At 37.0% G+C, this 27,184-nt stretch overlaps 1 protein-coding gene across 2 annotated transcripts; it reads left to right on the plus strand.

The window, feature by feature from the left end:
- The first annotated feature begins 40 nt into the window (after positions 1-40).
- STRADB (STE20 related adaptor beta) lies at positions 41-26,958 on the plus strand. Of its 2 annotated transcripts, XM_032354437.1 has the most exons (12): positions 43-316; positions 3,556-3,652; positions 7,758-7,838; positions 17,669-17,768; positions 20,636-20,757; positions 21,672-21,780; positions 22,631-22,754; positions 23,986-24,157; positions 24,453-24,557; positions 24,717-24,961; positions 25,597-25,639; positions 26,136-26,958. In XM_032354437.1, the coding sequence occupies exons 2-12, from the start codon at positions 3,641-3,643 to the stop codon at positions 26,268-26,270; spliced, it is 1,248 nt and encodes a 415-aa protein (XP_032210328.1). In that variant the 5' UTR covers positions 43-316; positions 3,556-3,640; the 3' UTR covers positions 26,271-26,958. The 2 variants fall into 2 exon arrangements, with proteins under 2 accessions (XP_032210329.1, XP_032210328.1); XM_032354438.1 differs by lacking the exon at positions 7,758-7,838 and having other exon boundaries at positions 41-316.
- The last annotated feature ends 226 nt before the right edge of the window (positions 26,959-27,184 follow it).

Genomic DNA, 27,184 nt, shown 5'->3' on the forward strand with positions numbered 1-27,184 from the left:
TCACCCTTCCGAGTGGCTGCGCGTTGGTCCCGCCCTCAAGCTAGAAGGCCCCGCCCTCTAGCCGCCTGGCCCGGGGGCGGGAGGCGGGGCCGCCAGCCTGGGGCGAGTCCAGTCCGGGCGGACTGCCTGGGGCTGGGGCAGAGTTCCAGGCCCGCAGTCCCAGTCCGGGTCGCGCCGCCTTGCTGCGCCCCGCGGCCCGCGCTGGGAGCGGGTCTTGTGCGTTCGCGGTGCCCCTCGGCGGGCTGGGCTCCCGGGGCCCATAGGCCCCGCACCGTTGGCCGCCTGAGGAGAGGTGCTGGTCGTGGTCGCCGCCAGGGTAATGAGGGGAGGCCGTTTGGGGTCGGGGGTGGGGGGAGGTGTAGGGCCGGGTCGGGGACGTGAGGGAGCGCGGCTGGGTCCGCGCCTGCTTCGGGAAGCCTCAGCTGGAACTCGACGCTCAGCCTCGAACTCAAGCCCGGAGAGCCGGCGGAGCGGTGGCTGGAGTCCCGCGTGGCGCGACGGGGCGAGCGGCCCCTGAGCCCGGGCCCCGGTGGCGGAGGCACCTGCGTTCGGGGTAGGCGGGGCTTGCCAGGTGCGCGGGGCGCGGCCTCCGCCGAGTCCTCTCCGCCCCCACCTCTCACCTTTGGCAGCGCTCCGGGTCCCGGAGGAGTTTCCAAACAGAGGACACCCCCGGCCGCGGCTCCGTGTCCCACCTTCTGCGAGTTCGCTGTCGCGATCTCCCAGAGCAGGACTCGGAAGGAACCTCTTACAAAATTAAATGGTCCAGCTTTGTTTTGTTCTCGGTATTTAAACGCAGCGTTGTGTTTTTTCCTCGTGGGTTTGTTGTGTCAAATAACCCTTTTCCTCAAAACTTGGTCAGGATTTTGTGACACAGCGTCTGCCCAGCACAGAGTCCGCCCGGCGCACAGTAGGCGCTCAGTAAATGTGTTTTGAAAGCGTGAGTCACGATACTAAGTTTGGAAAATCTTACGGAGTTGTGCGTCGCTATAATTTTTAAGACTTCATGGCTTCTCAAGATTCCTTTGAAAATTACAGTAATTTTAAGGCTCAGCAGAGTTAAATCGGTTTTTTTTGTTTGTTTTTTTGTTTTTTTGCATTCCCTGTAACAATGGCCTCTGTGGGATGCCTGAATTAATTCAAAATCCGGCAAAATAAATGCCGCCCTATGATTTTCACAGACCTTGGTAACCTTTGATATTAAAGCCTTTGTACGAACCATTCTATACTCTAAATAAATGCGCCCTGTGATTTTCACAGACGTTGTTAACCTTTGCTATTGAGGCCTTTGGAAGAACCATTCTATAATGGAGTAAATTTAAATTATTTACAAAGCTTTACCCTAATTAGCTTGTTAGACACAAATGCAAGGGACCACACTGATGTAATATATTTAAAAATATAGATCTCATGTATGATTTCTTTAAAAAGATTGTATCTTCGTATCTAGCGAAAGAGCAAGCAGGCGAAAATTATGACAGTGAATCTGTCCCTTCAACCCAAGGTACAGCTGCTCCCTTGACCTCAAAATGTCTTGTAAAATTATCTCTTAATCGTCTGGCATATCTAAAGCAGAAACCTGTGGGATTAAATCACCCCAGTGGGACAACTTCTTTAGTACTAACAAGTCTCATAAATGGTGTCAGTTCCTTCTGAGTTTTTCAGAAATACAGATAATGTAAGGGAATTTAAAGTTTTTTATTGTTATTTAAGAACTTACTAATATGAAGTGGAAAAAGAAAGAAACCAGAAAACTGTGTTAATCATGACCTCCCTAATCGTTTTGTTTGTGGGAGTGTAAACTGCAACTAGTTAGGGCCTTGTCTACCCTGATCACCGGTGAGTGTCCCCAGTGCCAACCATGGTAGTCATTCATTATTAAACACGTGGTGGAATGAATAATTGGTTGCTTCAGATTAACAGTGTAAAGACTTTCTACATGTGTATGGTTTCTTCATTTATTTGGACATTTCCTTAGAGTTGGTTAGGGGAGGTGAGAATTTTACTGCATCAAAAGGTATGAGTATTTTCATGGTTATTGAAACATTGCCAACTTGCTTTCCAATTGAACCTTACCTTTTCCAGCTGAATGTACCTTTCAGAGCATCCACTCAAGCTCTTATATTGGTACAGTGTTTGGTGGTTATGAGCCCTTTCAGATGAAGTATCTCATTTGATCTCAACCACCCTGGAAGGTGGGCAGGGCGGGTATTGCTTCCACCTTTTGTAATACAGCAAATGCCACTGCACTGCCTTAAATTGATGATAATGAATGGCAGGAGACAAAATAATCATAACCTTTCAGGTTTTCCTTCCTCCTGTTCTCTACTTTGGGTTTATAGTGAATATCCTGAATAAATTCGTATCTTTCCTTAGCAGTAAAATTGGATACTGCTCTATAATATCTACTGCTTACAAAGTCTTCCTTTTCATTTTCATTTTGCTTAGATATTTACCTTGATTAAACTTGGGGGTTTCATTAAAATGAAATAATAAACCACAATTAATAAGAAAGAGATATTGGTTAGGTATAACAAAACACCCAGTACTAGAAAGTTTAGAACATTGCTACCCTTTCTGTTAGGAAAAATCTGAAATGTTTTGGTGGTGCCTTTGTAGTTCCTTGAATCTGAAGAAGTTGCTATTTTAAACTTATGAATCTGTTGCAGTGTCTTCATAAACTATTGAGATTAATACTCTACTAGTGAAAGTGGACAGGAATTATTTGTATAATAATCTCTATATCTCATACTTGTCAAATTCTAGGGAGAACAGAATTGAGAACTAAGAATCATGAGGTAAAAAATATTCAGCCTAGAATATTATTTTTATGTGAAAACTGAAAACATTTCTCTTTTTAAAAAACACATGACAACGAGGGGCACCTGGGTGGCTCAGTGGGTTAAGCACCTGCCTTCAGCTCAGGTCATGATCCTGGTGTCCTGGCATTGAGCCCCAGTCTGGCTCCCTGCTAGCGATGGGGTGGGGTGTCTGCTTCTCCTTCTCCCTCTGCCCTTTCCCCCACTCTTGCACACTTACTCTGTCTCAAATAAATAAATAAAATCTTAAAAATTAAAAAAAAATATGGTAACAAGAAAATGTTATTCCTAGTGTGTTACTAATCCAGATTCTTTCCCAAAATTTTTAGTCATGGACCCCAAATGATTTAATAGGCAATTAATCCAATTAGGAAGCTGTAGAACATTTACTTATAACTAGAATAATTGGAAATTATTGGAGTATATTTATAGGTGGGTCCAACACTGATTTTCTGTATTGCTTTCACATTTGCTTAAGTTTCTTTAAAAAAGTACAGAAAAGATAAAGAGAGATGCAGGTATATTGGTCTTTGGAAATAACTCAGAATCTGCTTTTCTGTTGTGATGTCAGTTCCCAAATAGTGTTCGGTAAACAGAAATGCTCTGTATAGACACTTTTCAGAAATGTCTCTAGTCCTTGCGTCAAAGAACAGCTGCCTAAATATCATAAGGGTTGATAACTAGTTCTTCCAGGAACTTTTATTAAATCTAATTATTTTACTTTTCTTTTTTATAATAGGATATTTCTTCATCTTGAAGATAAAGCAAAAATCTTTTTTGGAGTAGATGGATTTTTGACACTTTCTGTGAACTAAAACGATTCAATGTCTCTCTTGGTAAGTTTGTGTTAACATAGATTTAGTTTCAGGGCACTTGGGTGGCACTGTCAGTTAAGTCTCTGACTCTTGGTTTTCGTTCAGGTCATAATCTCAGGCTCGTCAGATCAAGCCCCATGTCATGTTCCATGTTCTGTGAGGAGTCGGCTTGGGATTCTCTCTCTGGCTCCCTCTCCCCACCGCAGGCTCTCTCTCTCTCTCTCTCTCTCTCAGTCTCTCTCAAATAAATAAGGGGCTCCTGGGTGGCTCAGTCAGTTAAGTGTCTACCTTCAGGTCAGGTTACAATCTCAGGGTCCTGGGATCGAGCCCTGCATTGGGCTCTTCTGTTAGTGGGGAGTCTACGTCTCCCTCTCATTCTCCCTCTGTGCACTCGCTCTCGCGCGCTCTCTCTCTCTCTCTTTCTCAAATAAATAAATAAAATCTATAAAATGAAATAACATAAGTAAATAAATCTGTAAAAAACAAAAAGAGCACAGATCTAATTTTGTGCCATCAGAGTAGTTAGATGTTAGTGCAGAGCCATAATTGAAAGTGTGTTCTGATGGGCTATTGTTATGCTGAGATGTTATTTTGACCTGAATGGCTTCTGGTCTTAAGAAATGAGTTAAATTTTCACTGAGTTTTTGTTGCTTTAAAAAAGAGCTTCTCCTTTATTTTTCTGATATATTCATTATTCTTTTTCTTTGTCCCATACCCACTCATTTTCATACATTTACTGTACTTATATATGCCTCTCCCATCTAGTTGGCTATGCCTTATACTTAAATCTTTCAAAAGTCCCTTTCACAAGTTTCCATTAGACCAAAGACAAACAAAATAATATAAAAATAAACCTCTTATAAGACAAAAAAATTTGGATCAATGTATAATATGATGTATAGATTCCAGTTTGTTTTGTGTTTATATTAGAGCCATGGTATCTAGATGGAGAACCAAGAATCATATGGTAAAAAAAATATTCAACCTACAGAAAATATTATTTAGATTAAGTAGTTTCAGGTCTTCTGTCATGTCTTGTATAGACCATAATATAATATCTGACTTTATTAATGTAGCAATCTTCTAAAAAGTGATGGGTGTATTTGTATGATGATTTTCAGTTTATAAATACTTTCATATATTATATCTCTTTCAGCCTTCAAAGTGTAAGTGATGGCAGGGCAGGTGGTTTAATCCTTATTTTGAGTTTGGCCCAAGATGGCAAAGAATTGCCAGATTCAAACTCGTATCTGCCAATTTGCTCCATCATTTGCCAAGTCTGAGAGGCAGAACTACAAAGTGAGGAAATACAGAATGTGTTCGTTGGATTTATTGTATGATTTGTTTGGTATATGAAAAGTACAGAATGCATTTACTTTATTTTTAAAGTAATGCTTTTCTACTTAAAAAGGGAGCTTTAGGGTCTCCTGGCTGACTCAGTCAGTACAGCATATGACTCTTGATCCCAAGGTTATAAGTTCAAGCACCATGTTGGGTATAGACATTATATAAAAAAATAAAACCTTAAAAAAAAATGGTGGGGAGCTTTATCTATCTAGAAAGTTGTTATGAAATACCCACCTCATTTTCTAACGCAGAGATGAACAAACATTTTCTGTAAAAGTCAGATAGTATTTGTGTGCTATATGGTCCCTGTAACAAATTACTCTTCTGTTGTGCGAAAGCATAAGCAATACATAAATAAAAGTGAATAAGTTAGTGTTCAAGTAAAACCTTATTCACTACAACAGGTAGTGTCTCAGACTGACTTGTGGACCATATAGTTTGTAGACCCCTCTTCTAAAGGATTACTTAAGATTAACAATTTTATATCAGTTTGTAAATTGGATGAGATGTAAAAAGGCATTTGATAGATGAAGATCCTGAGATTTAGAGGGCTGTGTGGATTCCCAGGGCTTCTGAATTTTGGAAAAAGAATATCTTATTCTTTTATTCTATAATTATGGATTTTGTGAAAAACAGTAGAATTTAATAATGGGTGATTTAAATTTATTCCGTTTGTTAATTTTAATTTTACTCTTCCTGTAATGATGAAATATTTAGAATTCTTTGAATATTTTCCTAAATGAGATATCTGTACAACTGAGATAAAGTTGATGTTTATACCTATGAAGGATTCCTCCCCATTCAAGTTTTACCCTCTGTTGGAGAGTTAAGAAATGGTGTTTTCAAAGGAGCAGCATAAGTAAAATATTTTCCTTTAGATTCTTTTTTAGGTATAACTGTTTTTTATTTGGCTGTTATGATAGTGGATTAAAAAATTACACAAAATATTTTAGGGCATTGGGACGCCTGGGTGGCTCAGTGGGTTAAGCCGCTGCCTTCGGCTCAGGTCATGATCTCAGGGTCCTGGGATCGAGTCCCGCATCGGGCTCTCTGCTCAGCAGGGAGCCTGCTTCCTTCTGTCTCTCTCTGCCTGCCTCTCAGTGTACTTGTAATTTCTCTCTGTCAAATAAATAAATAAAATCTTAAAAAAAAAAAAAAAATTACACAAAATATTTTAGGGCATCTTCTGGATGGTTTGAAATAATTTGTGCTGCCTAAAAGACCTTAATGTGTGTATTTTTCATAAGCTATTATTCACCAGCATCTAATTGATTCAATGTGGATATAAAAATGTTTTGAAGTATAAGCTATGAGTGTTTTATGATTTTTATAACTTGAACAGCTAATGAACATACTAACATTTTTTAGGAGAGGTCAGCAAAAACATTTTGCCTTATAACATTGGCTGGTTTTAGCTGTCTTCACATTAGTGATCACTTTCTTGAATTGTGAAAATTCTATATAAAGATAATGAAATGGAGATCTATCATGTTATCTTATAAAATGTTTTCTCTATTTCTATAAACCAAAAAACATGGATCACTTCTCTTATTTTGAGAATAAGTTAGGGTTGATATAAGTTTTTAAAAATATGTCCAATATGTCTTTTTTTCTTTTTAAGATTTATTTATTTATTTGAGAGAGAGAAAAAGTGCGTGCACAGGGAGGAGGGGCAGAGGGAGAGAGTCCCAAGCAGACTGAGAGCTGAGTGTGATCTGTCGCTGGGCTCAATCCCACAGACGCTGAGACCGCAACCTGAGCTGAAACCTGAATCAGATGCTCAATGACTGTGCCACGCTGGCGTCTGGTGTCTCTAAAAATATGCCTAATATGTCTAAATTAACTTCTCTTACATCAAAAAAAAGTGATGGGCATTCTTTAGAAAGACTTTTTTATGTTTGAACATATTTTGATAACTGTATTAGAGGTCCTGCCAAGACCACCTCCAGGTTTGATGATTTGCAAAACTAGGAGTTGCAAAACTTAGTCATGTAGTCATAACTAAGATTTATCATTGCCGAAGAACACAGAGAAAAATCAGTAAGGAAAAAGGGTACATGGAGTAAAGTTCAGAGGCAACCGGGCTCTTACTCTTTTTTTTTTTTAGATTTTATTTATTAGAGAGAAGTAGTGAGAGAGAGAGCAAGAGCAGAGGGGGAGGGAGAAGCAGACTCCCCACTGAGCAGGAGACATGAGGCTGGATCCCAGGACCCAGGATCATGACCTGAGCCAAGAGCAAACACTTAATTGACTGAACCACCCAGGTGCCCCAAGTCACCTACTTTTAATTTGCTTCCAGTTGAAGTAAGATGTTTATCACTTTAAGAAACAAAATTGGTTCCAGATACACTCATTGTGTAGTTTTAACGTGGTTAAACATGGTTCCTACATTTAAGAAACAGAATCTGAAGACTAAAATTGATTATAATGAGTACAGCAGAGTAATCTTTATCTAAATATTCAAAACAAAACCGCAAAGATGATTAAAGTGTTACAAATTAACACCAGCAGTGAAAGTGAATTGATACTATGACTTTCAGAGGATAGGATAAGGATCATAGACAATACCAAGTAAATTATACCAGATAGGAAATTTGTTCTTCTTCTTCTCTCCCTGACATACTACCTCCATGCTGTGAATCCTGGCAATTCCAGGTTCCTGCATGCTGCCTTTTCCCTCTGTACCTCACCCCAGTCACCAGACCTTTGTATTCACACATCACCCCTACTTATCTTGTGATTTATTTTTCACTTATTAAATGCATTTCTGAATTTCCAGGATTGTTTCTGCACTTCACGAACACAAGTTGAATCACTCAGACCTGAAAAACAGTCTGAAACCAGTATCCATCAACACTTGGTAAGAAAATGGTTAAGTACAATTAATATTCCTCCTTTGCTTTCTGTAGTATAGAAAGCAAAGTTTCATAGTACAGAATGTAATTGCTGGTTCTTCCATATCTCTTTTTCTTACAGTATCTTTTACTGTTTCTCCCTCCACTTTCATTATTCTCCAGAAATCTACAGTAGACCTCTTCTGCCCAAACAGGCTGCCCCTAAGCGGCACCTGTTCCTAGGCTTCAGTTGCTCAGATGTCAGACTGTCCCATAGCTACCTTGGGTTTTCCTTCAGGTCATGAGGGGACTCTGGCATCCAACAGGACTGGTGATCCTGATTTTTACCCATAAGCCCACACTCTTTCCTGGGCACTGGAAGTATCTACAGAATGCCTCCAATTAGACTTTTCAAAGGCATTTCTATGTAGTTTGAGTAAAACCTTAATCTGTCAAACTTCTCTGACCCCTTTTATTTCTTTCTTTGGCTAATGAAAACCCATCTACTAAGTCACCTTAACTAGAAACTCTGAAGTTATCCTGACACTTACCTCTAGCCCCCACATCTAATTATTCACCTGGTCTTTATTATTCACCTGGTCTTTTGTATCTGTTTCTGAAATGTGGTTGAGTGCATACCCTCCTTCACCTCAACACTGCTGCTACCCAAATCTCATTTCTTACCTGGGACAGTTGGAGGAGGACACATTGCCTCTGGTTTCCTTGATTAACCTCCTCTCACACTCAGATCAGAATTCAGCCCTGACCAGTACGGGACTGTTTGTTTCACTTTCCAGCTTTAAAACTCTCATTGGTTTCCTGCAGCCTGTGGGAAAGCCTAAACTTCTTAGCATAATATAAGGACTCCTGGTGGTGTGGAATAAGTCTAATTTTTGAGTTTCATTTCTTGCTACTGAGACTTAGAATTACTCTTTTTTTTTGCCTCCAACAAAATTTTTCTTCATTCATGAAGAGTTGGCTCAAATATTGCATATCTGAAGCCTTTCCTCTTGTACTTTTTGTTTATTATTCTCCTACAAATCTTAGACATTCCCAGAAATTGGTATGTATTATCTCACAATGATTGATATACGTGTCTCTCTGACTATAACATGATTCCCATAAAATAGGCATCCTGTGTTTTTCTTCTGTATTTCTCCTGGGTAATGCCTGATATATTAAGTAATATTTTAAAAAACATGCTAGGGAATAAATATTTCTCTGGGGTCCTCCCTTTCTTAATCCTTACTTTATTCTGCAATCCTTACTACAAAACGGAACCTGCCTTTCGAATTCCTTGTTTCCTACAGAACAAGGTAATCCCAATTATTCCTGCTTATAAGTTTATCTTGATCCTATATTCACTTGTCTTCATTTTTCTCATTTTACTTTTTACTCACTAATATTCTGAAGTCTTTTAGTCTTCTGCCCTTTTATGCAATAGAATATATTATCCAATGCTAATTTTCATTCAAGTATTACCCTTCAGATTGAGGTAAAATGTCTGCTGTTGTCTCCTTGCTGTTGCCAAGAGAGAGGTCTTAAACTTCAGGAAACTTCCACACGTGCTGCTGCCTCTGTGTGTGTGTGTGTGTGTGTGTGTGTTTCTATTTTGTTTTGTTTGGCCTCGTGCTAAAATACACATAACATAAAACTTACCATCTTAGCCTTTTTTTTTTTTTAATTTGACAGAGAGAGAGAGAGAGAGAGATCATAAGTAGGCAGAGAGGCAGGCAGAGAGGGGTAAGCAGGCTCCCTGATGAGCAGAGAGCCCAATGCGGGTCTCCATCCCAGGACCATGAGACCATGACCTGAGTCGAAGGCAGAGGCTTAACCTGCTGAGCCATAGGCACCCCATCATCTTAGCCATTTTTAAGTGTACAGTTCAGTGGTATCAAATACATTCATAGTATTGTGCAGCTGTCACCACCATCCATCTCTGTAACTCTTTTAGTCATGTAAAATTGAAACTGTGTATCCACTAAACAATAACTCCCTGTTCTCCATCCCTGACTAGCCTCTGTCAACTACCATTCTATTTTCTATGATTTTTAACTACTCTGCCTCATATAAGTGGAATCACTGTATTTGTCTTTTTGTGACTGAGTTATATTTCATTTAATGTCCTCAAGGTCCATTTGTGTTGTAGCATTTTGCAGAATTTCCTTATTATTTAAGGGTGAAAATGTTCCATTATATGTATATAGCACATTTTGCTTATCTAGTCATCTGTTGATGGACACTGGGTTGCTTTCATTTTGTGGCTATTGTGAATAATCCTGCTATGAACGTGGGTGTGCAAATATCTCTTTAGGACCTGATTTCATTTCTTCGGGTATATCCAGAAGTGGAATTAATGCATCATATGGTAATGATATTTTAATTTGGGGGTAAACCGCCATACTGTTTTCTACATCGGCTTTGCCATTTTGTATTTCTACCAATATTGCACAAGAATTCCAGTTTCTCTACATCCTAGCCAGCACCTCTTTATTTTCTGTTTTTTTGATAGTAGCCAACCTAATGTGTATGAAGTGATATCTATTGTAATTTTGATTTACATTTCCCTAATGACTAGTGACGTTGAGCATCTTTTCATGTGCTTACTGGCCACTTTTACCTCTTCTGTGGAGAAATGTCTATTCAAGTCCTTTGCCCTTTTCTTAATTGGGCTATTTGCCTTTTTTGTTGTTGAGTTTTAGGAGTTCTGTATATTTTCTGGATATTAACACCTTACCAGATATTTATAAATGTTTTCTCCCATTCTGTGTGTTACCTTTTTACTTTGTTGTTATTTTTTGATGCACAAAATGTGAAAATTTACATGAAGTGGGCTTTGTTTTTCTTTTGTTTCTTATACTTTTGCTATCATATCCAGGAAATCATCTCCAAATTCAATGTCAAAGCCTTTGTCCCATTTTTTCTTCCAAGAGTTTTATTGTTTTAGATATTAAATTTAGGCCCTTGATCCATTTTGACTTAAGTATTGTATATGATGTTTGTTAAGAGTCCAACGTCATTCCTTTGCACGTGGATATACACTATTCCTAGCACCATTTGCTGAATATACTGTCCTTGCTTTATTGAATGGTCTTGACACCCTGGTCAAATGCCATTTGACCATATATGTGGCAGTTTATTTCTGGGCTCTTATTCTCTTCCATTGGTCTATATTTCTGTCTTTATTTCAGTGCCATGCCATTTTGATTACCATTGCTTTGTAATAGGTTTCTTTTTCATTCAAAAAGAGTGAGTTCTCCAATTTTGTTCTTTTTCAAAATGATTTGAATTACTGTGGGTTCCTTGAGCTTTTAACAATATTAAGTCTTCCAATCAGTGAACATGAAATGTGCCTCCATTTATTTATGTCTTCCTAAATTTCGGTTAGCTATGTTTTATAGTTTTCATTATATACCTTTTTAACTTCCTTGGTTAGTTTAACTTCTAAGTATTTGATTGTTTTAATGATTACCTTGGCAGATTTTCCATTAAATAGGTCTTCTGAATTTTTAGAATTTCTAAAAGGTTTGATAGGAACAGGACTGTGCCCTGAGTTTTTTAAAATTCCAGTATATTTAAAATAAAATGTTATATTTCATTTGTACACTGTAGTGATTAGCAATTCTGTACATTACTCAGTGTGCATCATGGTAAGTATGCTGTTTGTCCCCTTTACATATTTCACCCCTCCCCAGCCCTCCCCCTCTGGTAAACACTAATTTGTTCTTTATATTTAAGTTCGGTTTTTTTGTCTGTCTCTTCTTTATTTGTTTTGTTTCTTATATTCCACATATGAGTGAAATAATATGGTATTTGTCCTTCTCTGACTGACTTATTTCACTTAGCATCATTCCCTCTAGATCCATCAATGTTGCAAATGGCAGGATTTCATTATTTATTATGACTGAATAATATATATATATATGTCACATCTTCTTTATCCATTCATCTATCGATGGACACTTGGGTGGCTTCCATATTTTGGCTATTGTATATAATACTACAATAAACATTGTGATTATATATATTTGTGACATATATATATATCTATCTCACATTTTTTTTTTATTAAGATTTTATTTATTTATTTGACAGAGATCACAAGCAGGCAGAGAGAAAAGAAGGGAAGCAGGCTCCCCGCCGAGCAGAAAGCCCGATGCGGGGCTTGATCCCAGGACTCTGGGATCATGACCTGAGCCAGAGACACAGGCTTTAATCCACTGAGCCACCCACGTGCCCTTATATCACATCTTCTTTATCCATTCATCTATCGATGGACACTTGGGTTGTTTCCATATTTTGGCTATTGTATATAATGCTGCAATAAACATAGGGGTGCATACATCTTCTCAAATTAGTGTTTTCATACTCTTGGGTAAATACCCAGTAGTGGAATTATTGGATCATATGGTAATTCTTTATTAATTTTTTGAGGAACCTCCATACTATTTTCCACAGTGGCTGTACAATTTGCATTCCTACCAAGAGTGTGAGAGTGTTCCTTTTTCTCCACAACCTTGCCAACATTTGTCATTTCTTGTGTTTTTTATTTTAGCCATTCTGACATTCTGATAGGAGTGATATCTCGTTGTGGTTTTGACTTATAGCTCCTTGATGATTGGTGATGTTGAGCATCTTTTCACGTATCTGTTGGCGATCTTAAGTCTTCTTTGGAGAAATGTCTGTTCATTTCTTCTGCCCATTTTTAAATTGGATTATTTGTTTTTTGGGTGTTGAGTTGTATAAGTTCTTTATATTTTTGGATCTTAGCCCCTTAACAGATACATCTTTTCAAATATATTTTCGCATTCAGTAGGTCACTTATTTGTTTTGTTGATTATTACCTTTGCCATGCAGAAGCTTTTTATTTGGATGTAGTCTCAGTAGTTTATTTTTGTTTTTGTTTTCCTTGCCTCCAGAGACATATCTAGAAAAATGTTGCTATGGTTGATGTCAGAGAAATTACTGCCTGTGCTCCATTCTAGGATTGTTTTGGACAATGTCAAAGAAGTTACTGTGCATGTTCTCTTCTAGGGTTTCTATAATTTCAGGTCTCACATTTAGGTTTTTAATCCATTTTGAATTTATTTTTGTGTGTGGTGTAAGGAAATCATCTAGTTTCATTCTTTTGTATGCTGCAGTCTAGTTTTCCCAGCACCATTTGTTGAAGAGACAGTATTTTTCTCATTGGATATTCTTTCCTGCTTTGTCAAAGATTGATTGTATATTTGTGGGTTCATTTCTGGGTTTTTATTCTGTTCTGTTGATCTATGTGTCTGTTTTTGTGCCAGTACCATACTGTCTTGATCACTACAGCTTTGTAATACAACTTGAAGTTCAGAACTGTGATGTCTCCAGCTTTGCTTTGCTTTTCTTTACCAAAATTGCTTTGGCTATTTGGGGTCTTTTGCAGTTCTGTACAAATTTGAAGATTGTACTAGTTGTGTGAAAAATGCTGTTACCATTTTGATAGGGATTGTGTTAAATGTATAGATTGCTTTGGATAGTACAGACATTTTAACAACATTTGTTCTTAACACTATTTGTCCATAATCTTGGAATGTCTTTTCATTTCTTCTATCTTCAATTTCTTTTATCAGTATTTTGTAGTTTTCAGAGTACAGGTCTTTCACCTCTTTGGTTAGGTTTATTCCTAGGTATCTTATTATTTTTGGTGCAATTGTAAATGGGATTGATTCCTTAATTTCTCTTTCTGCTGCTTCATTTGGTGTATAGATATGCAACAGATTTCTGTATGTTGATTTTGTGTCCTGCATCTTTAATGATTTCGTTTATCAATTCTACCAGTTTTTTGATGGAGTCTTTTGGCTTTTCTATATATAGTATCATATCATCTGCAAATCGTGAAAGTTTTCTTTCTTTCTTACTGATATGGTTGCCTTTTAATTCTTTAGTCTTGTCGGATTGCTGTGGCTAGGAATTCCAGTACTGTAAAGAATAAAAGTGCTGAGAGTGGACATCCCTATCTTGTTCCTGACCACACAGGAAAATCTCTCAGTTTTTCCCCATTGAGAATGATATTAGCAATGGGTCTTTATTATGGCCTTTGTTATGTTGAGGTATGTTTCCTCCACACCTACTTTGTTGAGGATTTTTTTATCGTGAATGGATGTTGTACTTTGTCAAATGCTTCCTTTTTTTTTGGAATTGCTTGAGAAGAAACAATTCTTCTCTAAATGTTTGGTAGAATTCATCTTCGAAGCCATCTGGCCTTAGACTTATGTTTCTTGAGAGTTTTTTGGTAATTTATTTGCTGGTAATTGGTCTGTTCAAATTTTTGTATTTCTTCCTTCTTCTGTTTTGGCAGATTATGTGTTTCTAGCAATTTATCCATTTCTTACAGGTTGTTCAGTTTTTTGGCATATAGATTTTTATATTTCCTCTAGTTGTATTTCTGTGGTGTGGGTTATCATTTTCTCCTCTCTCATTTGTGATTTTTGGGTCCTTTCTCTTTTTGATAACTCTGGCTAGAGGCTTATCAATTTTGTTGACTTTTCGAAGAACCAGCTCCTGGTTTTGTTGATTTGTTCTATTATTCTTTTAGTTTCTATATAATTTATTTCTGTTCTAGTCTTTATTATTTCCTTCCTTCTGCTGGATTTGGGTTTTGTTTGTTCTTTTTTTTTTTTTTAGCTCTTTTAGGTGTAAGGTTAGGTTATTTGAGGTTATTTGAGATTTTCCTTGCTTCCTGAGTTTATACTATATTGCTACAAACTTCACTCTTAAACTGCTGTGGCTGCATCCCCAAGATTTTCAACCACTATGTTTTTTCATTTGTCTCCATGTATTTTTTTTTTTGTCTCCATGTATTTTTTTCATTTCCTCTTTGATTTCCTTATTGATCCATTCATTGTTTAGTAGCATGTTAATTAATCTCCATGTGTTTGTGTTCTTCCCAGATACTTTCCTGTGCTTGACTTGTAGTTTCACAGTGCTGTGGCTAGAAAAAGTCAGTAGTGTGACTTTCATCTTCTTGTATTTGTAGAAGCCCGTTTTGTGGCTTAACATGTGATCTGTTCTGGAGTATGTTTCATGGGCACTTGAAAAGAATGTGTATTCTGTTAGGATGGACTGTTTTGAATATATCTGTTCAATCCGTCTGGACCAGTGTGTCATGTAAAGCCACTGTTTTCTTGTTGCTTTTCCATTTAGATGATCTGCCCATTGTTCTAAGTGGGGTGTTAAAATTCTCTACTATTATTATATTACTGTCAGTTAATTCCTTTATATTATTAACTGTTTCATGTATTTGGGTGCTCCTTTGTTTGCATAAATATTTACAATTGTTACATCTTCTTGTTGGAGTATCCCCCTTTGTTATTGTGTAGTGTTCTTCTTTGTCTCTTCTTAGAGTTTTTGTTTGTTTTGTATACAACCCCAGGTGTTTTCCAAACTACTGCTTCAGTACTTTATCTTAGCAGGATTGTTTGTTATGCTCTGGCTCTCCCAGAGCTGAGCCCATTATTTTTTAAATTACTAGGCATTAGGTCCCACTGATTGTAAAACCTCATGAAGCCCCTCTGGTTTTCATAGTCAAATGTTATGGGGATTTATCTTCCCACTGCCGGTCTCCATGATTGTGTTGCCTGGCCTGGGGTCTGCTCCTCTCCCTTCTCCATGCTTGTACTGTCTGTCCCTCCTGCAGTCTTGTGGGTCATTGGTTCCAGATCTCAGGTCTGCCCTTCCTACCATTTTTTGGATGTATCTTCTGTAGAATTAACTGTAGAGAGTCTGCTAGTCTTCAGGTTGTTTTCTGGGTTATTTACACTGATGTGGGTGTTACTTAGGTGTATCTATGGGATGAAGTGAGCTTAGGCTCCTCCTACTCCACCATCTTCCTTAGAAGTCTGACCCTGCCATGATTTTTGCTTTCTAATTCTCTCGTCATCAGATCAAAAAGAGAAGTGAGCTTAGTTTAGGATGATTCACTCTTAGTAAACCTTTGCTGTCTTCTTGTAATTACCATGTTGTTTTCTTAAGTGTCTGTAATTCATCTATCTAGTAGTTTGATTTTAGACTTTACTGGGCAAGTGTATCAAGCCTTACCTCTTTGTAGTTTTCACACTTTTTGAAAATCGGGTCAGTATTTGATTATTTTCATTCTGGTTTCTCTTTTCAGTTCTACTATATTTGCAAACTTAATATCCTACATATAATTGTCTTTGGCCTGTAACTTTGAACCTGTGTAAAACACTTTGTTTTAGACTTCAGTTGCTTATTTCCAATATATTTGCCCCTTATATTTGTCTTACTTTATTTTTTTCTTTTTAAATATTTTATTTATTTGAGAGAGAGCATGCATGTGCTTGCAAGTCGGGGGAGGAGCAGAGGGGGAGGAAGAAGGAAAGAATCCCAAGTAGACTCTGTGCTAAGCCCAGAGCCCAACATGAGGCTTGATCCCGTGACCCTGAGACCATGACCTGAACCAAAACCAAGAGTCAGTTGCTCAACCAACTGAGCCACACAGGCGTTGTGCCCCTTCTGTTTTAAAGAAAACTATTTCCTGGAGTGCCTGGCTGGCTCAGTTGGTAGAGCATATGACTCTTAATCTCAGGGTTGTGAATTAAAGCCCCATCCATTTTGGGCATGGAGCATATTTAAAAAAAAAAAAAGACAACTATTTCCCTAATGGAGTATATGGAAGCAAAGAAAAGGTTGATTAGCCTGATTTCAGTCCATTATTGGGTAACCTATTCCATTTTTCTCTAGCAGTGAGCTGTAAACCTCAGTTCATTTGGTGCTCTAGCCTTCCTGACAGGCTTGTAGTTTATCACTTTAAGATTTTTAAAAATTGTTATATTTTCTTCTTTCTCTTATTTGTATTCTTTAAATCTGAGGTAATTTTAAGACTACCTGTTCTGAAGAAATGACTTATTTGGATTTCTTTTTCTTCACTGGGATTATTTCTGATTTTAATAGTAGGGTTTCTTTTTATAGTCTTTCACCCCTCTTGAATAATATTTACCTTTATTCATCCTTAACTGTGGGCTTATATTTTTTTGGCTCTTTTAAAAGTTTAGGGACCATGTAGAATCAAGAATATAAAAAGCAGCACAACTCCTACTACCCAGTAATATCATTTCTAATCCCTTTCTTCCTTCTACCTTGGAGGCAGTAACAAGATTCTTGCCACCTGCTGGTGCCTGTAAAGCCTCCCAAGTGTCTTTTGGAGAACGGCTGTCTTTTGGGAGGCCCTCCTGGCTATCGGATGACACTGGTGGTATCGGCCTCTTCTTTCTTCTGTGGGCGTGTTATTTCACTGGGCCTGGGATCTGCTGCAAACCTAAGACTCTGATGCTAAAGCACCCCCGTGAGACCTCGGATCGTTGCAGAAGTCTGAACCCTATTCTCCCATCTCTTGAGGTTTTTCTTTCTTACCTCCCTTCTGATTGATTTCATCTGGTGAAAAACATCAGTAATTTTAATAGGCTGCAATGTGGAAATTTTTCTTTGATTTATTAACACCTTCCTTAGCTGAGCAGGTACTTATATGTGTAGTAGATGTATTTATTAGGTACCCTGAAGAATTAATAGCTGTTTCTAGCAACTCCTAAAAATGCTTACTAGAGATTGTGCAGGAAAGTATTCTTTGCTATCTATAAATCTGCTTTTCCCACACTCTCCCCCTTTACATGCGGATAGCTTTTTAACCACTTATTAGCAATTTTAAACTCTTTCTAGATCTTGAAACAGTGTCTTAAGCCACCTTCTAGTGCCTTCCTAATGAGCACTTGCATGTTTAAAAATAAAATATCAGTATTTTATATTAGGGTAGAGGACTAAAATGGGGGACCAAAAAAAGTTTATTTTTTCTCATCTTTTTAAAATAATGCAGGTTGATGCGCCAGCCTTTTCCCAATTGCCTCCATCCACTAGAGCAAAGGATGTGATCTGTTCCACCAACGTTTCTCACTATGAACTCCAAGTGGAAATAGGTAATTATCTTGGATTGACCCTTCATCATTAGAAATGAAATTGATGACAAAAAGATTATTTTGGGGGCGCCTGGGTGGCTCAGTGGGTTAAAGCCTCTGCCTTCAGCTCAGGTCAGGATCCCAGGGTCCTGGGATGGAGCCCCGCATCAGGCTCTCTGCTCAGCGGGGAGCCTGCTTCCCCCTCTCTCTATGCCTGCCTCTCTGCCTACTTGTGATCTCTGTCAAATAAATCAATAAAATGTTAAAAAAAAAAAAAAAAGATTGTTTTGTGGGCAGGTCTTTTTCTTTTGTCACCTGTAGCATAAAACTAGATGTTAATTGTGTCTGACAGATCTGTTAATAGCCATACACGTGTGAAACATTCGCTGTGAGTAATCACAAATAGCTATTACACACTGCAAACAGATACTGTGTTGGAGTCTAGGGATATAAAACCATGTAAAACACTTGAGGAATCCATATTCTCTCTGGGAAGATGAACAGGCAAGATAGTCCTATTTATGTGCTAGAGGGTACTATAGTAGAGGTGTGTTGTTATGGGAATAGAAAAGATGGCACATCGGACTGTCCATCTTGACTGCACTGAGAATCAAGAAAAGTCACAAAATTAAAAAGGAGCCTGAAAAAAGAGGAAAAGTTTGCTAAATATTCTATTCAGGGTTTTTGCTGCAATAACAGAAAACAATCCTGACTAGATTAAGAGAGGAATATTTTTTTAACAGTATTGCTAACTGACACAATTGTTGGCTAGAGAGAGAGACTTGGAAGAAACTAAGAAAAGCTAAATAACTAGAACCAGAGACCGGACCATGGCATAGGAACAGCCTAGTTAGTGTACTACCTGTTAGATCACTTACATCCCAGATACTGGAACCCACTGCAGTGAGTTCTGCCTGCCTCCGCTTCTGTTTATCACTAATTCCAGCCTTCATTTGGCTAAGCTTAAGTCATTGACCTTCCCATGCCAGTGTCAAGGAGACCAAGAGAAATAAGGATCTGACACTTCTAAATAGCACTGGTGGATAATGCCCCCGAATTAGAAAGGGTGTTCACATGGTGTCAATTTAAAAAAAGGTTAAAAAAAAATTACTTCAGTAGATGACTGAGGAACGCTGGTTAGAAGGGAACTACCCCATAGATGCTCTTTGCCTATACGTGGGAACAGAGGGAGTGTAGGCAGTGGTAGGAGACAAATCTGGAAAGGGAGGTTTGTAACACATTGTGAAAGATTTCTTACAGTGTATTTAGAAGTTCAGACTCCGACAACTTACCCACTTCATTTCTCAAAGCAATTTTGGTTTACCCTGTCCATGTTTGAGATGCTTTGTGGAGTGGTGATAATGGTAATAATCCCATCTAACGGGCACTGTGCTGAATATTTCATGTGCACTTTCTCATGTCAGCCTTTTACCGCTCGCCATTTGTCTGACGAGGAAACTGAGGCTCTGAGAACTTAAGTAACAGTGCTACAGCTAGTGATTTGAAAGCAAACCTTTCTGATTGGAGAGGTGCTGCACTGTAGTACCTTTCTATGGATAAAATGCTGAAGTTAGAGGGAAAACGGGCAGCATCTCCAGGCAGCAGTGTGGAAGATAAAGATCAGTGATTTACAACCAGAAGGACCATCCGGAGCACCCGAATCTTTAAAAATTGCAGCGCCTGTATCCCATCACAGAGCTGTGGAGTCAGAATTTCTGGTGAATGGGACTTAGGTATAGGCTTTTGAAGTATTGTTTTCCCAGTAATTTTGGAGCGTTCGTTGAGAATGCAGGGCACGGTGACGAAGTCACTGCATGCAACCAGCGACAGAGGATAAGACTTGAACTATGGCAGTCATGCGGACACTGGAGACACTTTGGGATTAACTTCTTTTCAAAGATAAATGGCACAATTTGGTGACTGTGGAGAGAGGGAGGGACTAACATTTATTAGGTGCTTATTGGTAAGTGCCACTCAAGGTGTTTTACATTTTAAAAATTGATGACACTAAATGCTGATGAGTATGTTGTGGCTCTTATACACTGTATGTGGGAATAAAAATAGTTTAGCCGCTTTCCAAGCCAGTTTGGCAACTTGTTACAAGGTTAAATATGCATGACCCAGCCCTCGCATTTGTATTTGCCAAAGAGAAATGAAAACATGTCTACTTAAAGAATACTTTGGCAGCTTTATTTATAGTTACCAAAAGCTGAAAACAACCCAAATATCTATCAATTTGAGGTTGGATAAATTGTGGTATATTCATACAGTGGGTTATTGCTGAGTAATAGAAGCTACTGAAACACAGCAATAGGGAACAATCTCCGAAGCATTATGCTAAGTGAAAGAAGCCTTTCAGGACTGCCTTTTTTATCACGTCAGTGGGCCAGGGATTGCTGAATAATTTCCATTGTTTGAATTTGCCATAATTAGTTTATCAAGTCCCAATTTGAGCCATTATGATAGATATGTAATAGTATATCAATGGTATGTTAATAGTATATGTAATGGTGGTTTTATTTTGCATTTCTCTACCCTGAGGATTTTTCATGTGCCTATTAGACATTCCTGCATCTTCTTTTGTGGATTGCCTATTTAATCTGCATATTTTTGAATTTAGTATAGGGTTGCGTAGAATTCTAAGAATTCTATAGAGTTGTAAGAATTTTTTATATTTGCTGGATGTAAACTTGTCAGATAAAAGTATCATTAATGTTTTCATTCAGTGGCTTATCTTTTCATTTTCTTAACAGTGTCTTCTTGAAGAGCAGAAGGTTTTAATTTTGATGAATCCAAGTTACCAGGTTTTTTTTCTTCTTGATGATGTCCCAGTTACCAGGTTTTTTTTCTTCTTTGTTTGCTAATGTGAGTTTTACATCTGATTATAGGAAGAGGATTTGACAACTTGACAACTGTCCATCTTGCCCGTCATACGCCTACAGGAACACTGGTGACTATAAAAATTACAAATCTAGAAAACTGCACTGATGAACGCCTGAAAGCATTACAGGTAACAATGTGAGAAAAATGATATATTTAATGTCTTTTGACAGGATTACATCTGTAGGAATTTTTTTCCCCCCAAATTATAGTTCTTCTGTTAAAATTAGATTTCTTTATTCTTATAAACACACAGTAACAGAGTCAGAAATAATAGCTGGAAGCCAGATTCATGAAAGAACAAATATATTCAAACTTTGGCAACTAGTATAAATTTCCTCAAATGAATATCATCTTCAAAATGCTGGTCTGGAGATTTACAGTGCTCCTAGTCTAATCACAAATAGTCATATAGGGAAATAGAAAAAAACAGTTTCTTTTTCATCCAGCTAAATAAAATCAACTTTTGAATTGATGAATTTTAACAGAATTGCATTTTGGGAATATTATAATACCATCTTCATTGTCACTAATCATTTTCGATATAAAGAGGGAAGGCATTTTGTTTTGATATTGTCCCAATTTTTTAAGTATTTTCATGTACACGTATATATTGCTCAGAAAAGAAGATTGAAAGAAATTACAGTGAAATGTTAGCAGTGGTTGTCTCTGTGATTTAATGTTAGAAGTGATTATCTTCATAGTTTTATCTATTTTTCAATGTTTCTGTAATAAGAACATAATAGAGTTATTAAAAGTATGACTTCAGGAGTCAGACCAAGTTCACATCTCACTTCCACTCCTTTTATTTTGTGCTTTTTGACTGACTTCTAAGTTTCTTATATCCTATTTTTCTCCTGTAAAATAGGAATGATCATATGACATACTTCTTGTCATGGTGGTGACATTTAAAGAGACGGCAGCACTGAGAACAGCGCTCAGTACTAATAAGCTGCACCGAGTGTTACTGCCACCTCTGCTGTTATTTTCTTCATAAGGGGGACAAAGTTTTTAAATGTCTTGTTTCTTGTGTGTTTATCCTAGAAAGCAGTGATTCTGTCCCACTTTTTCCAGCACCCCAATATTACAACTTACTGGACTGTTTTCACTGTTGGCAGCTGGCTTTGGGTTATTTCTCCATTTATGGCTTATGGTAAGAAAACTCACCTTAGATAAAATAACTCCTAGTTTAGCCTGGAAGCTATAATTGTAAGGGTGAATGGGATTTTAGGTTTATGAGTCACTACTTTTAATTTCTAAATCTAGTGGCCGTCTAGATTTCATGATAAATTTCTCTATCAGGTTCATGTTGAATTTAGGCTTTGGAAAAAAGCAGAATGGGTCTGATCATCAGTTAAACTACTACTGCTTCCTTAAGAAGTCCATGCCTTTGAACAAACTATCTCTTTCCTTCAGTTTCCTGGCTCTCTATCAATGGAAAGCCACTATAGGTCTTCAAGCAGAATGTTTCTTCACCTATGCATACTATCTCTCTCCCAGTTTCTCTCGTTGTAAATTACTTATTTTACTATATGGTAAACACCTGTGTGTGTACCTGTCTCATTTCACTGGACTTGAGCTTCTTGAGGCCAGAATCATGTATTTTTCTTTTTGGTGCTCATATATTTCCTCACACAAAGTGTTCAATAAGTGTATTCAATAAATATGAATGGATTCTAGAGCTTTGATTTTTGGGACAACTTTTGTGAATTGCCTCTGGATTCAAAAATAAAGCCACACAACATTTTTCTAGTAATACTGAAAATTTTTAATTTTCTGATCTCTAGATATCATTAGAAAGGTCTTTTTGCAGATTCTTGAAGGAAAATTACCTTTGCATCTTAGGATAGTGGTTAGACTCAAACATAATGGGGGTGTGTGTGTGTGAGAGAGAGAGAGGGAGGGAGTGTGTGTGTTAGTTTATGGTTGAAAGAACATTTAAAACTTGGCTAGAAGCAAAATCACTTGCAGTGTTCAATTAAAGATTTCAGGTGTTTCTTTAGGTTCAGCAAGTCAAATCTTGAAGACTTACTTTCCTGAAGGAATGAGTGAAACTTTAATAAGAAACATTCTCTTTGGAGCAGTGAGAGGGTTGAGCTATCTGCATCAAAATGGCTGTATTCACAGGTATTTACTTATTTGTATTTTACAGAATGAAGGATTTAAGTGGAATAAATCATTTAAGGAAATTTTAAGAAGAAAAGTCGAGTGTTAGGAGAGATAGGAAACTCGTAAATGGAAATTGAGGAAGGAATGGGCTAGTAGGTACAGTAATTGTTTATATTTTATGTTCATTCACCAAAAATGTTCAGACCACATTGTCTTTACCAAATTCTGTGCTCAGTTTCTGGTGGAGCACCTGCCCTCGTGGAACCCTGGGGAATAAGCTATAGGTGGGGATCCTGGTTGTCTCGTTTGTTTTTCTTTATCTGCTTTTCAGCTCTATGTCATATTTATATCATGTACAAATTGGAACTAAACCTTTCTTTGATTTCTTAAATATTTTGTAGCACCTTAAAACTATCTCTTATTTTTAAACTATAGAAGCAGAAATAATTGGCTGAATGTTAAAAACATTGTTCTATGATATACTGGGACTTTTTCCCCTTTAATTATTTTTAAATAAACTTGGGTTTTTTTGTTTGTTTTGTTTTTTTTTTTTACTGTTCATTTCAATCTCTTCAAAGCTTTTTTCTTACTATTCATTTTTAGGAACATACTGGTTAACTGAGGAGTTTCAACAAACTGTATTCTAATTAATCAAGGTTTTATTATAATTAACCAAACTGTTGGCCATCCTACTCTGTTAGTTTCCAAATTCACTATTTTGGATGAAAAACAGGCTCTTGTATAATTTATCTGACAAAGGAAATTTTTATATAAGACATCTTGTGTAAATGATGGTAGTACCATGAGAGGCTGCCCTTAATTGGATAATAATAATAATTTAACTTTAAAGTCTAACTTTATACTTCAAATATTACTTGGTTTTTTAGACTTCTCTTTGGGTATTTTGCAACAGTATCCTAAAATAGTGAAATTAATAATTTGATTCCATTCCTAGTTTGAAAAAAAATATTATCCCTTCCAAATGTAGCTAGCTTTATTTCCCCTTGTTCTAATGCTGTATTAAATACTTGAAAAGGATTTCTTAATTTCCCAAACATTTCATATGTGGATGTATACATATATATGTATGTATGTGTTTGTGTAAGCACACTTACTTATAAATGTGCTATTTTATAACTTTATAAAGAGTATTTATTTTCCAAGAGAATACATGGATTTGTTCTGACCAGATTTTTTATTCTTCATTGGCCAATTTCCTAGTATTTAGGATTGTTTCTTTTTGTTCTAGGAGTATTAAAGCCAGCCATATCCTCATTTCTGGTGATGGCCTAGTGACCCTCTCTGGCCTGTCCCACCTGCATAGTTTGGTTAAGCACGGACAGAGGCATAGGGCTGTGTATGATTTCCCACAGTTCAGCACATCAGTGCAGCCGTGGCTGAGCCCAGAACTACTGAGACAGGTCAGGTGTGGCCTTCGTATTGGGTTGTCTGTGCATCTTGAGTGTCTTCTGAGCTTGACTAAAAGACAATTGTGCCCTTAGATTGGATTGGTGAATGGCCTACTGCGAAACTTTTTTCCTCTTTCTTGTCAAAATTATTATGTTAGGGATTTTAAAATGTTTATACCACATAGGTATATCTTGATTTCTCACTTACGAGTTTTTTCCATTGTTCAACATCCTTTCTCAAAACACATTTATATAACTTTTTATTAAGTTAATTGCACTAAAGGACTTCAAATTAATTGTTCTACAGGATTTACATGGATATAACGTAAAGTCAGATATTTACAGTGTTGGGATTACAGCATGCGAATTGGCCAGTGGGCAGGTACCTTTCCAGGACATGCATAGGACTCAGGTAAATGCTACTAAAAGCCCCAAACTACCTTTCTTTCATAAGATCCCTTATATTCAATCTAGAGAATTTCTGTTAAACATCTTTGCTCTTAGAATCTTTGTTGTTGTTGTTTTAATGTTTTCTCTGAAAAGGGTTGAAGGAATTTTTTCTTTCTTTTAGATGTTGTTACAGAAACTGAAAGGTCCTCCCTATAGTCCATTGGATGTTAGTATCTTCCCTCAGTCAGAATCCAGAATGAAGAATTCCCGATCAGGTGTAGACTCTGGGATTGGAGAAAGTGTACTTGTCTCCAGTGGAACTCGCACAGGAAATAGTGACAGATTGCAAACTCCATCCTCAAAAACTTTCTCTCCTGCCTTCTTTAGCTTGGTCCAGCTCTGTTTGCAACAAGATCCTGAGAAAAGGTAATGTTGGCCACTTGTTAATCGCATTAAAGTTCTATATTTTATAGAAGCTTTGTGGTGTTCCCCTCCCACCAAACTTAAATCTCTTCTATCAGTCTTTTGATCAAAAAATTACAGTCTAATCCAGAAAATAGCAATGCTAAAAACAAGTAGAGGCAAGGAGCAAACAGAAAGAGTACTGGATCTGAAATCAGAAGACGTGGTCTCTGGTCTCAGCTGTATCATTTCGTAACCTAGTTATCTTGTAAAAATCAGTTCATCTTTCTGAACATTAATTAGTGCATTTATGTTAATACATTTTAGAAACTTCCAAGTAGTACAAGAATGTTAGTTGTTGCCATAATAATAAATTATTATCATAACTACATATTAGTATTTCAGAAATAAAATGTGTCTTATTTATCTTTTTTTAGCCTTGTAATGCCTAGCATACTTCCTTATAATTAGTAAGTGCCCAATAAATGTTATTTCTCAAATTAATTCTTCCCATTAGTCAAGGTTGAAGCTAAGAATTGGACTTCAGTTTTTTAGTATTGGGTTTTATAGCTCTAAAACTAATTTCTAATATATTTTTATACCTAAAAATATACATTCTAATACAAGGGTTTTTTTTATGACTTTTAAAAAAATTTCAGACCATCTGCAAGCAGTTTATTGTCCCATGTTTTCTTCAAACAGGTAAGCTGATCTGTCTTCTGTTGTCTAGATGTTTTTCAGTACTATTAAAAATTCATTTCATTTTGTTCGCTTAATGGGACAGTTTGATAACCAAGATTCTTAATAATTATTCCCTTACGAAGTAAAGTTAAAACAAGAAAACTTTTTTGGTAGTGCAATTATAGACTTTCTAAAATACGTCCATTCTGCAAAACAAAATGAGTAAAAACAAACAGAATATCATTAAATGCTACTATGTCCTTAATTAATGTTTTTGATTAGAGACATTTTAGTGTTTTCTATTGGCTAGAGATGATGAAGGGGCAAAATAATCCTGATAAAAGTTAGTTCGTTTGGTTATTACTTCTCCTGTTTTCAGATGATCAAAGGCATTTTTAGTGAAAATGCCCCAAAACAATTTTAAACACTTTTTACATTTTAAAAAGTCATTTATTTCTAACATAGCTACTGTATTGAATTTATGTGCCAACACCCTTATTCTGAGTTTCTTTAACAGATGAAAGAAGAAAGCCAGGATTCAATACTTTCACTGTTGCCTCCTAAGCCATCAATAGCACTGTCTCCAGTGTCACCTTGGACTGAGCCAGAATGTGATTTTCCTGATGAAAAAGACTTAATCTGGGAATTCTAGGGCTGCCAAATCCTTTATGTCCTAGATACTTGATACTTTCTCCCTGCTGCTTTTCTTCTGTATTGCTAGGTACAAATACTAGAATTATACTTGAAAATACAGTTGGTGCACTGGAGATTCCATTGTTTAAAACCACTCTGTTCAAAGGAACATGAGTTCATAGCCTATTTGGTTAACTCAGAGTTCTAGAATAACTCCAGGAAAACTTCATAATTATGAATCTAGCTACATTTTGTCATCTGTTCTCAATTGTTTTTTCCCCAAGCTGTGACTAACTCCCCTTCTTGATCTTTCAATATAATTTTTGAGCCAGTTAATTTTTTCAGCATTTTGTTGCCCTCAGGGGAAAGAGCCCTCAGAGGACAGTGCTTCCAAGTACATTTTTTACTTCCAGATTCTCTAGCCTTTTTGATCAGCTGTTGTTAGACCAACAGGCTAGTTTATCCTGGCATCAAAACACTTTTTTGATAGAGGGAAAAAATGTTTATACTTTTTCATTTTAGTCTATTGATTTATGGTAATATAAAACTGAGCCTCACATTAAATGATTCACTTGAAATATATAGGGATGTTGTAATTTGCTTTTTTTTTTTCCATAAAAGAGGCTAAAGTGACACTTTTCTACTTCTGTAAATTATAGATTCTAAATTCATGCACCCCGTGGGAGCTCAATAAAGATTTATTGAATCGAAGTTATGCTTTTATTTTTTTGCGATTTGACAAAGCTAAAACACAAAATTCTAATTTGTTTTGCCAAGGAAAGCCCCTTCTCAAATAGATTTATTTACATAACATACATGAATTGGAGACAACCTGGTATGTATTCAATGAGGCAGAAGATGTTCTGGCACTTCATATGATTATTCTTACTCCTGTAGGGGATACAAAATTTAAGGATATACCTTATTAGCAAA

Source organism: Mustela erminea, chromosome 8 (genome assembly GCF_009829155.1).
Source record: "Mustela erminea isolate mMusErm1 chromosome 8, mMusErm1.Pri, whole genome shotgun sequence".
NCBI lineage: Eukaryota > Metazoa > Chordata > Mammalia > Carnivora > Mustelidae > Mustela > Mustela erminea.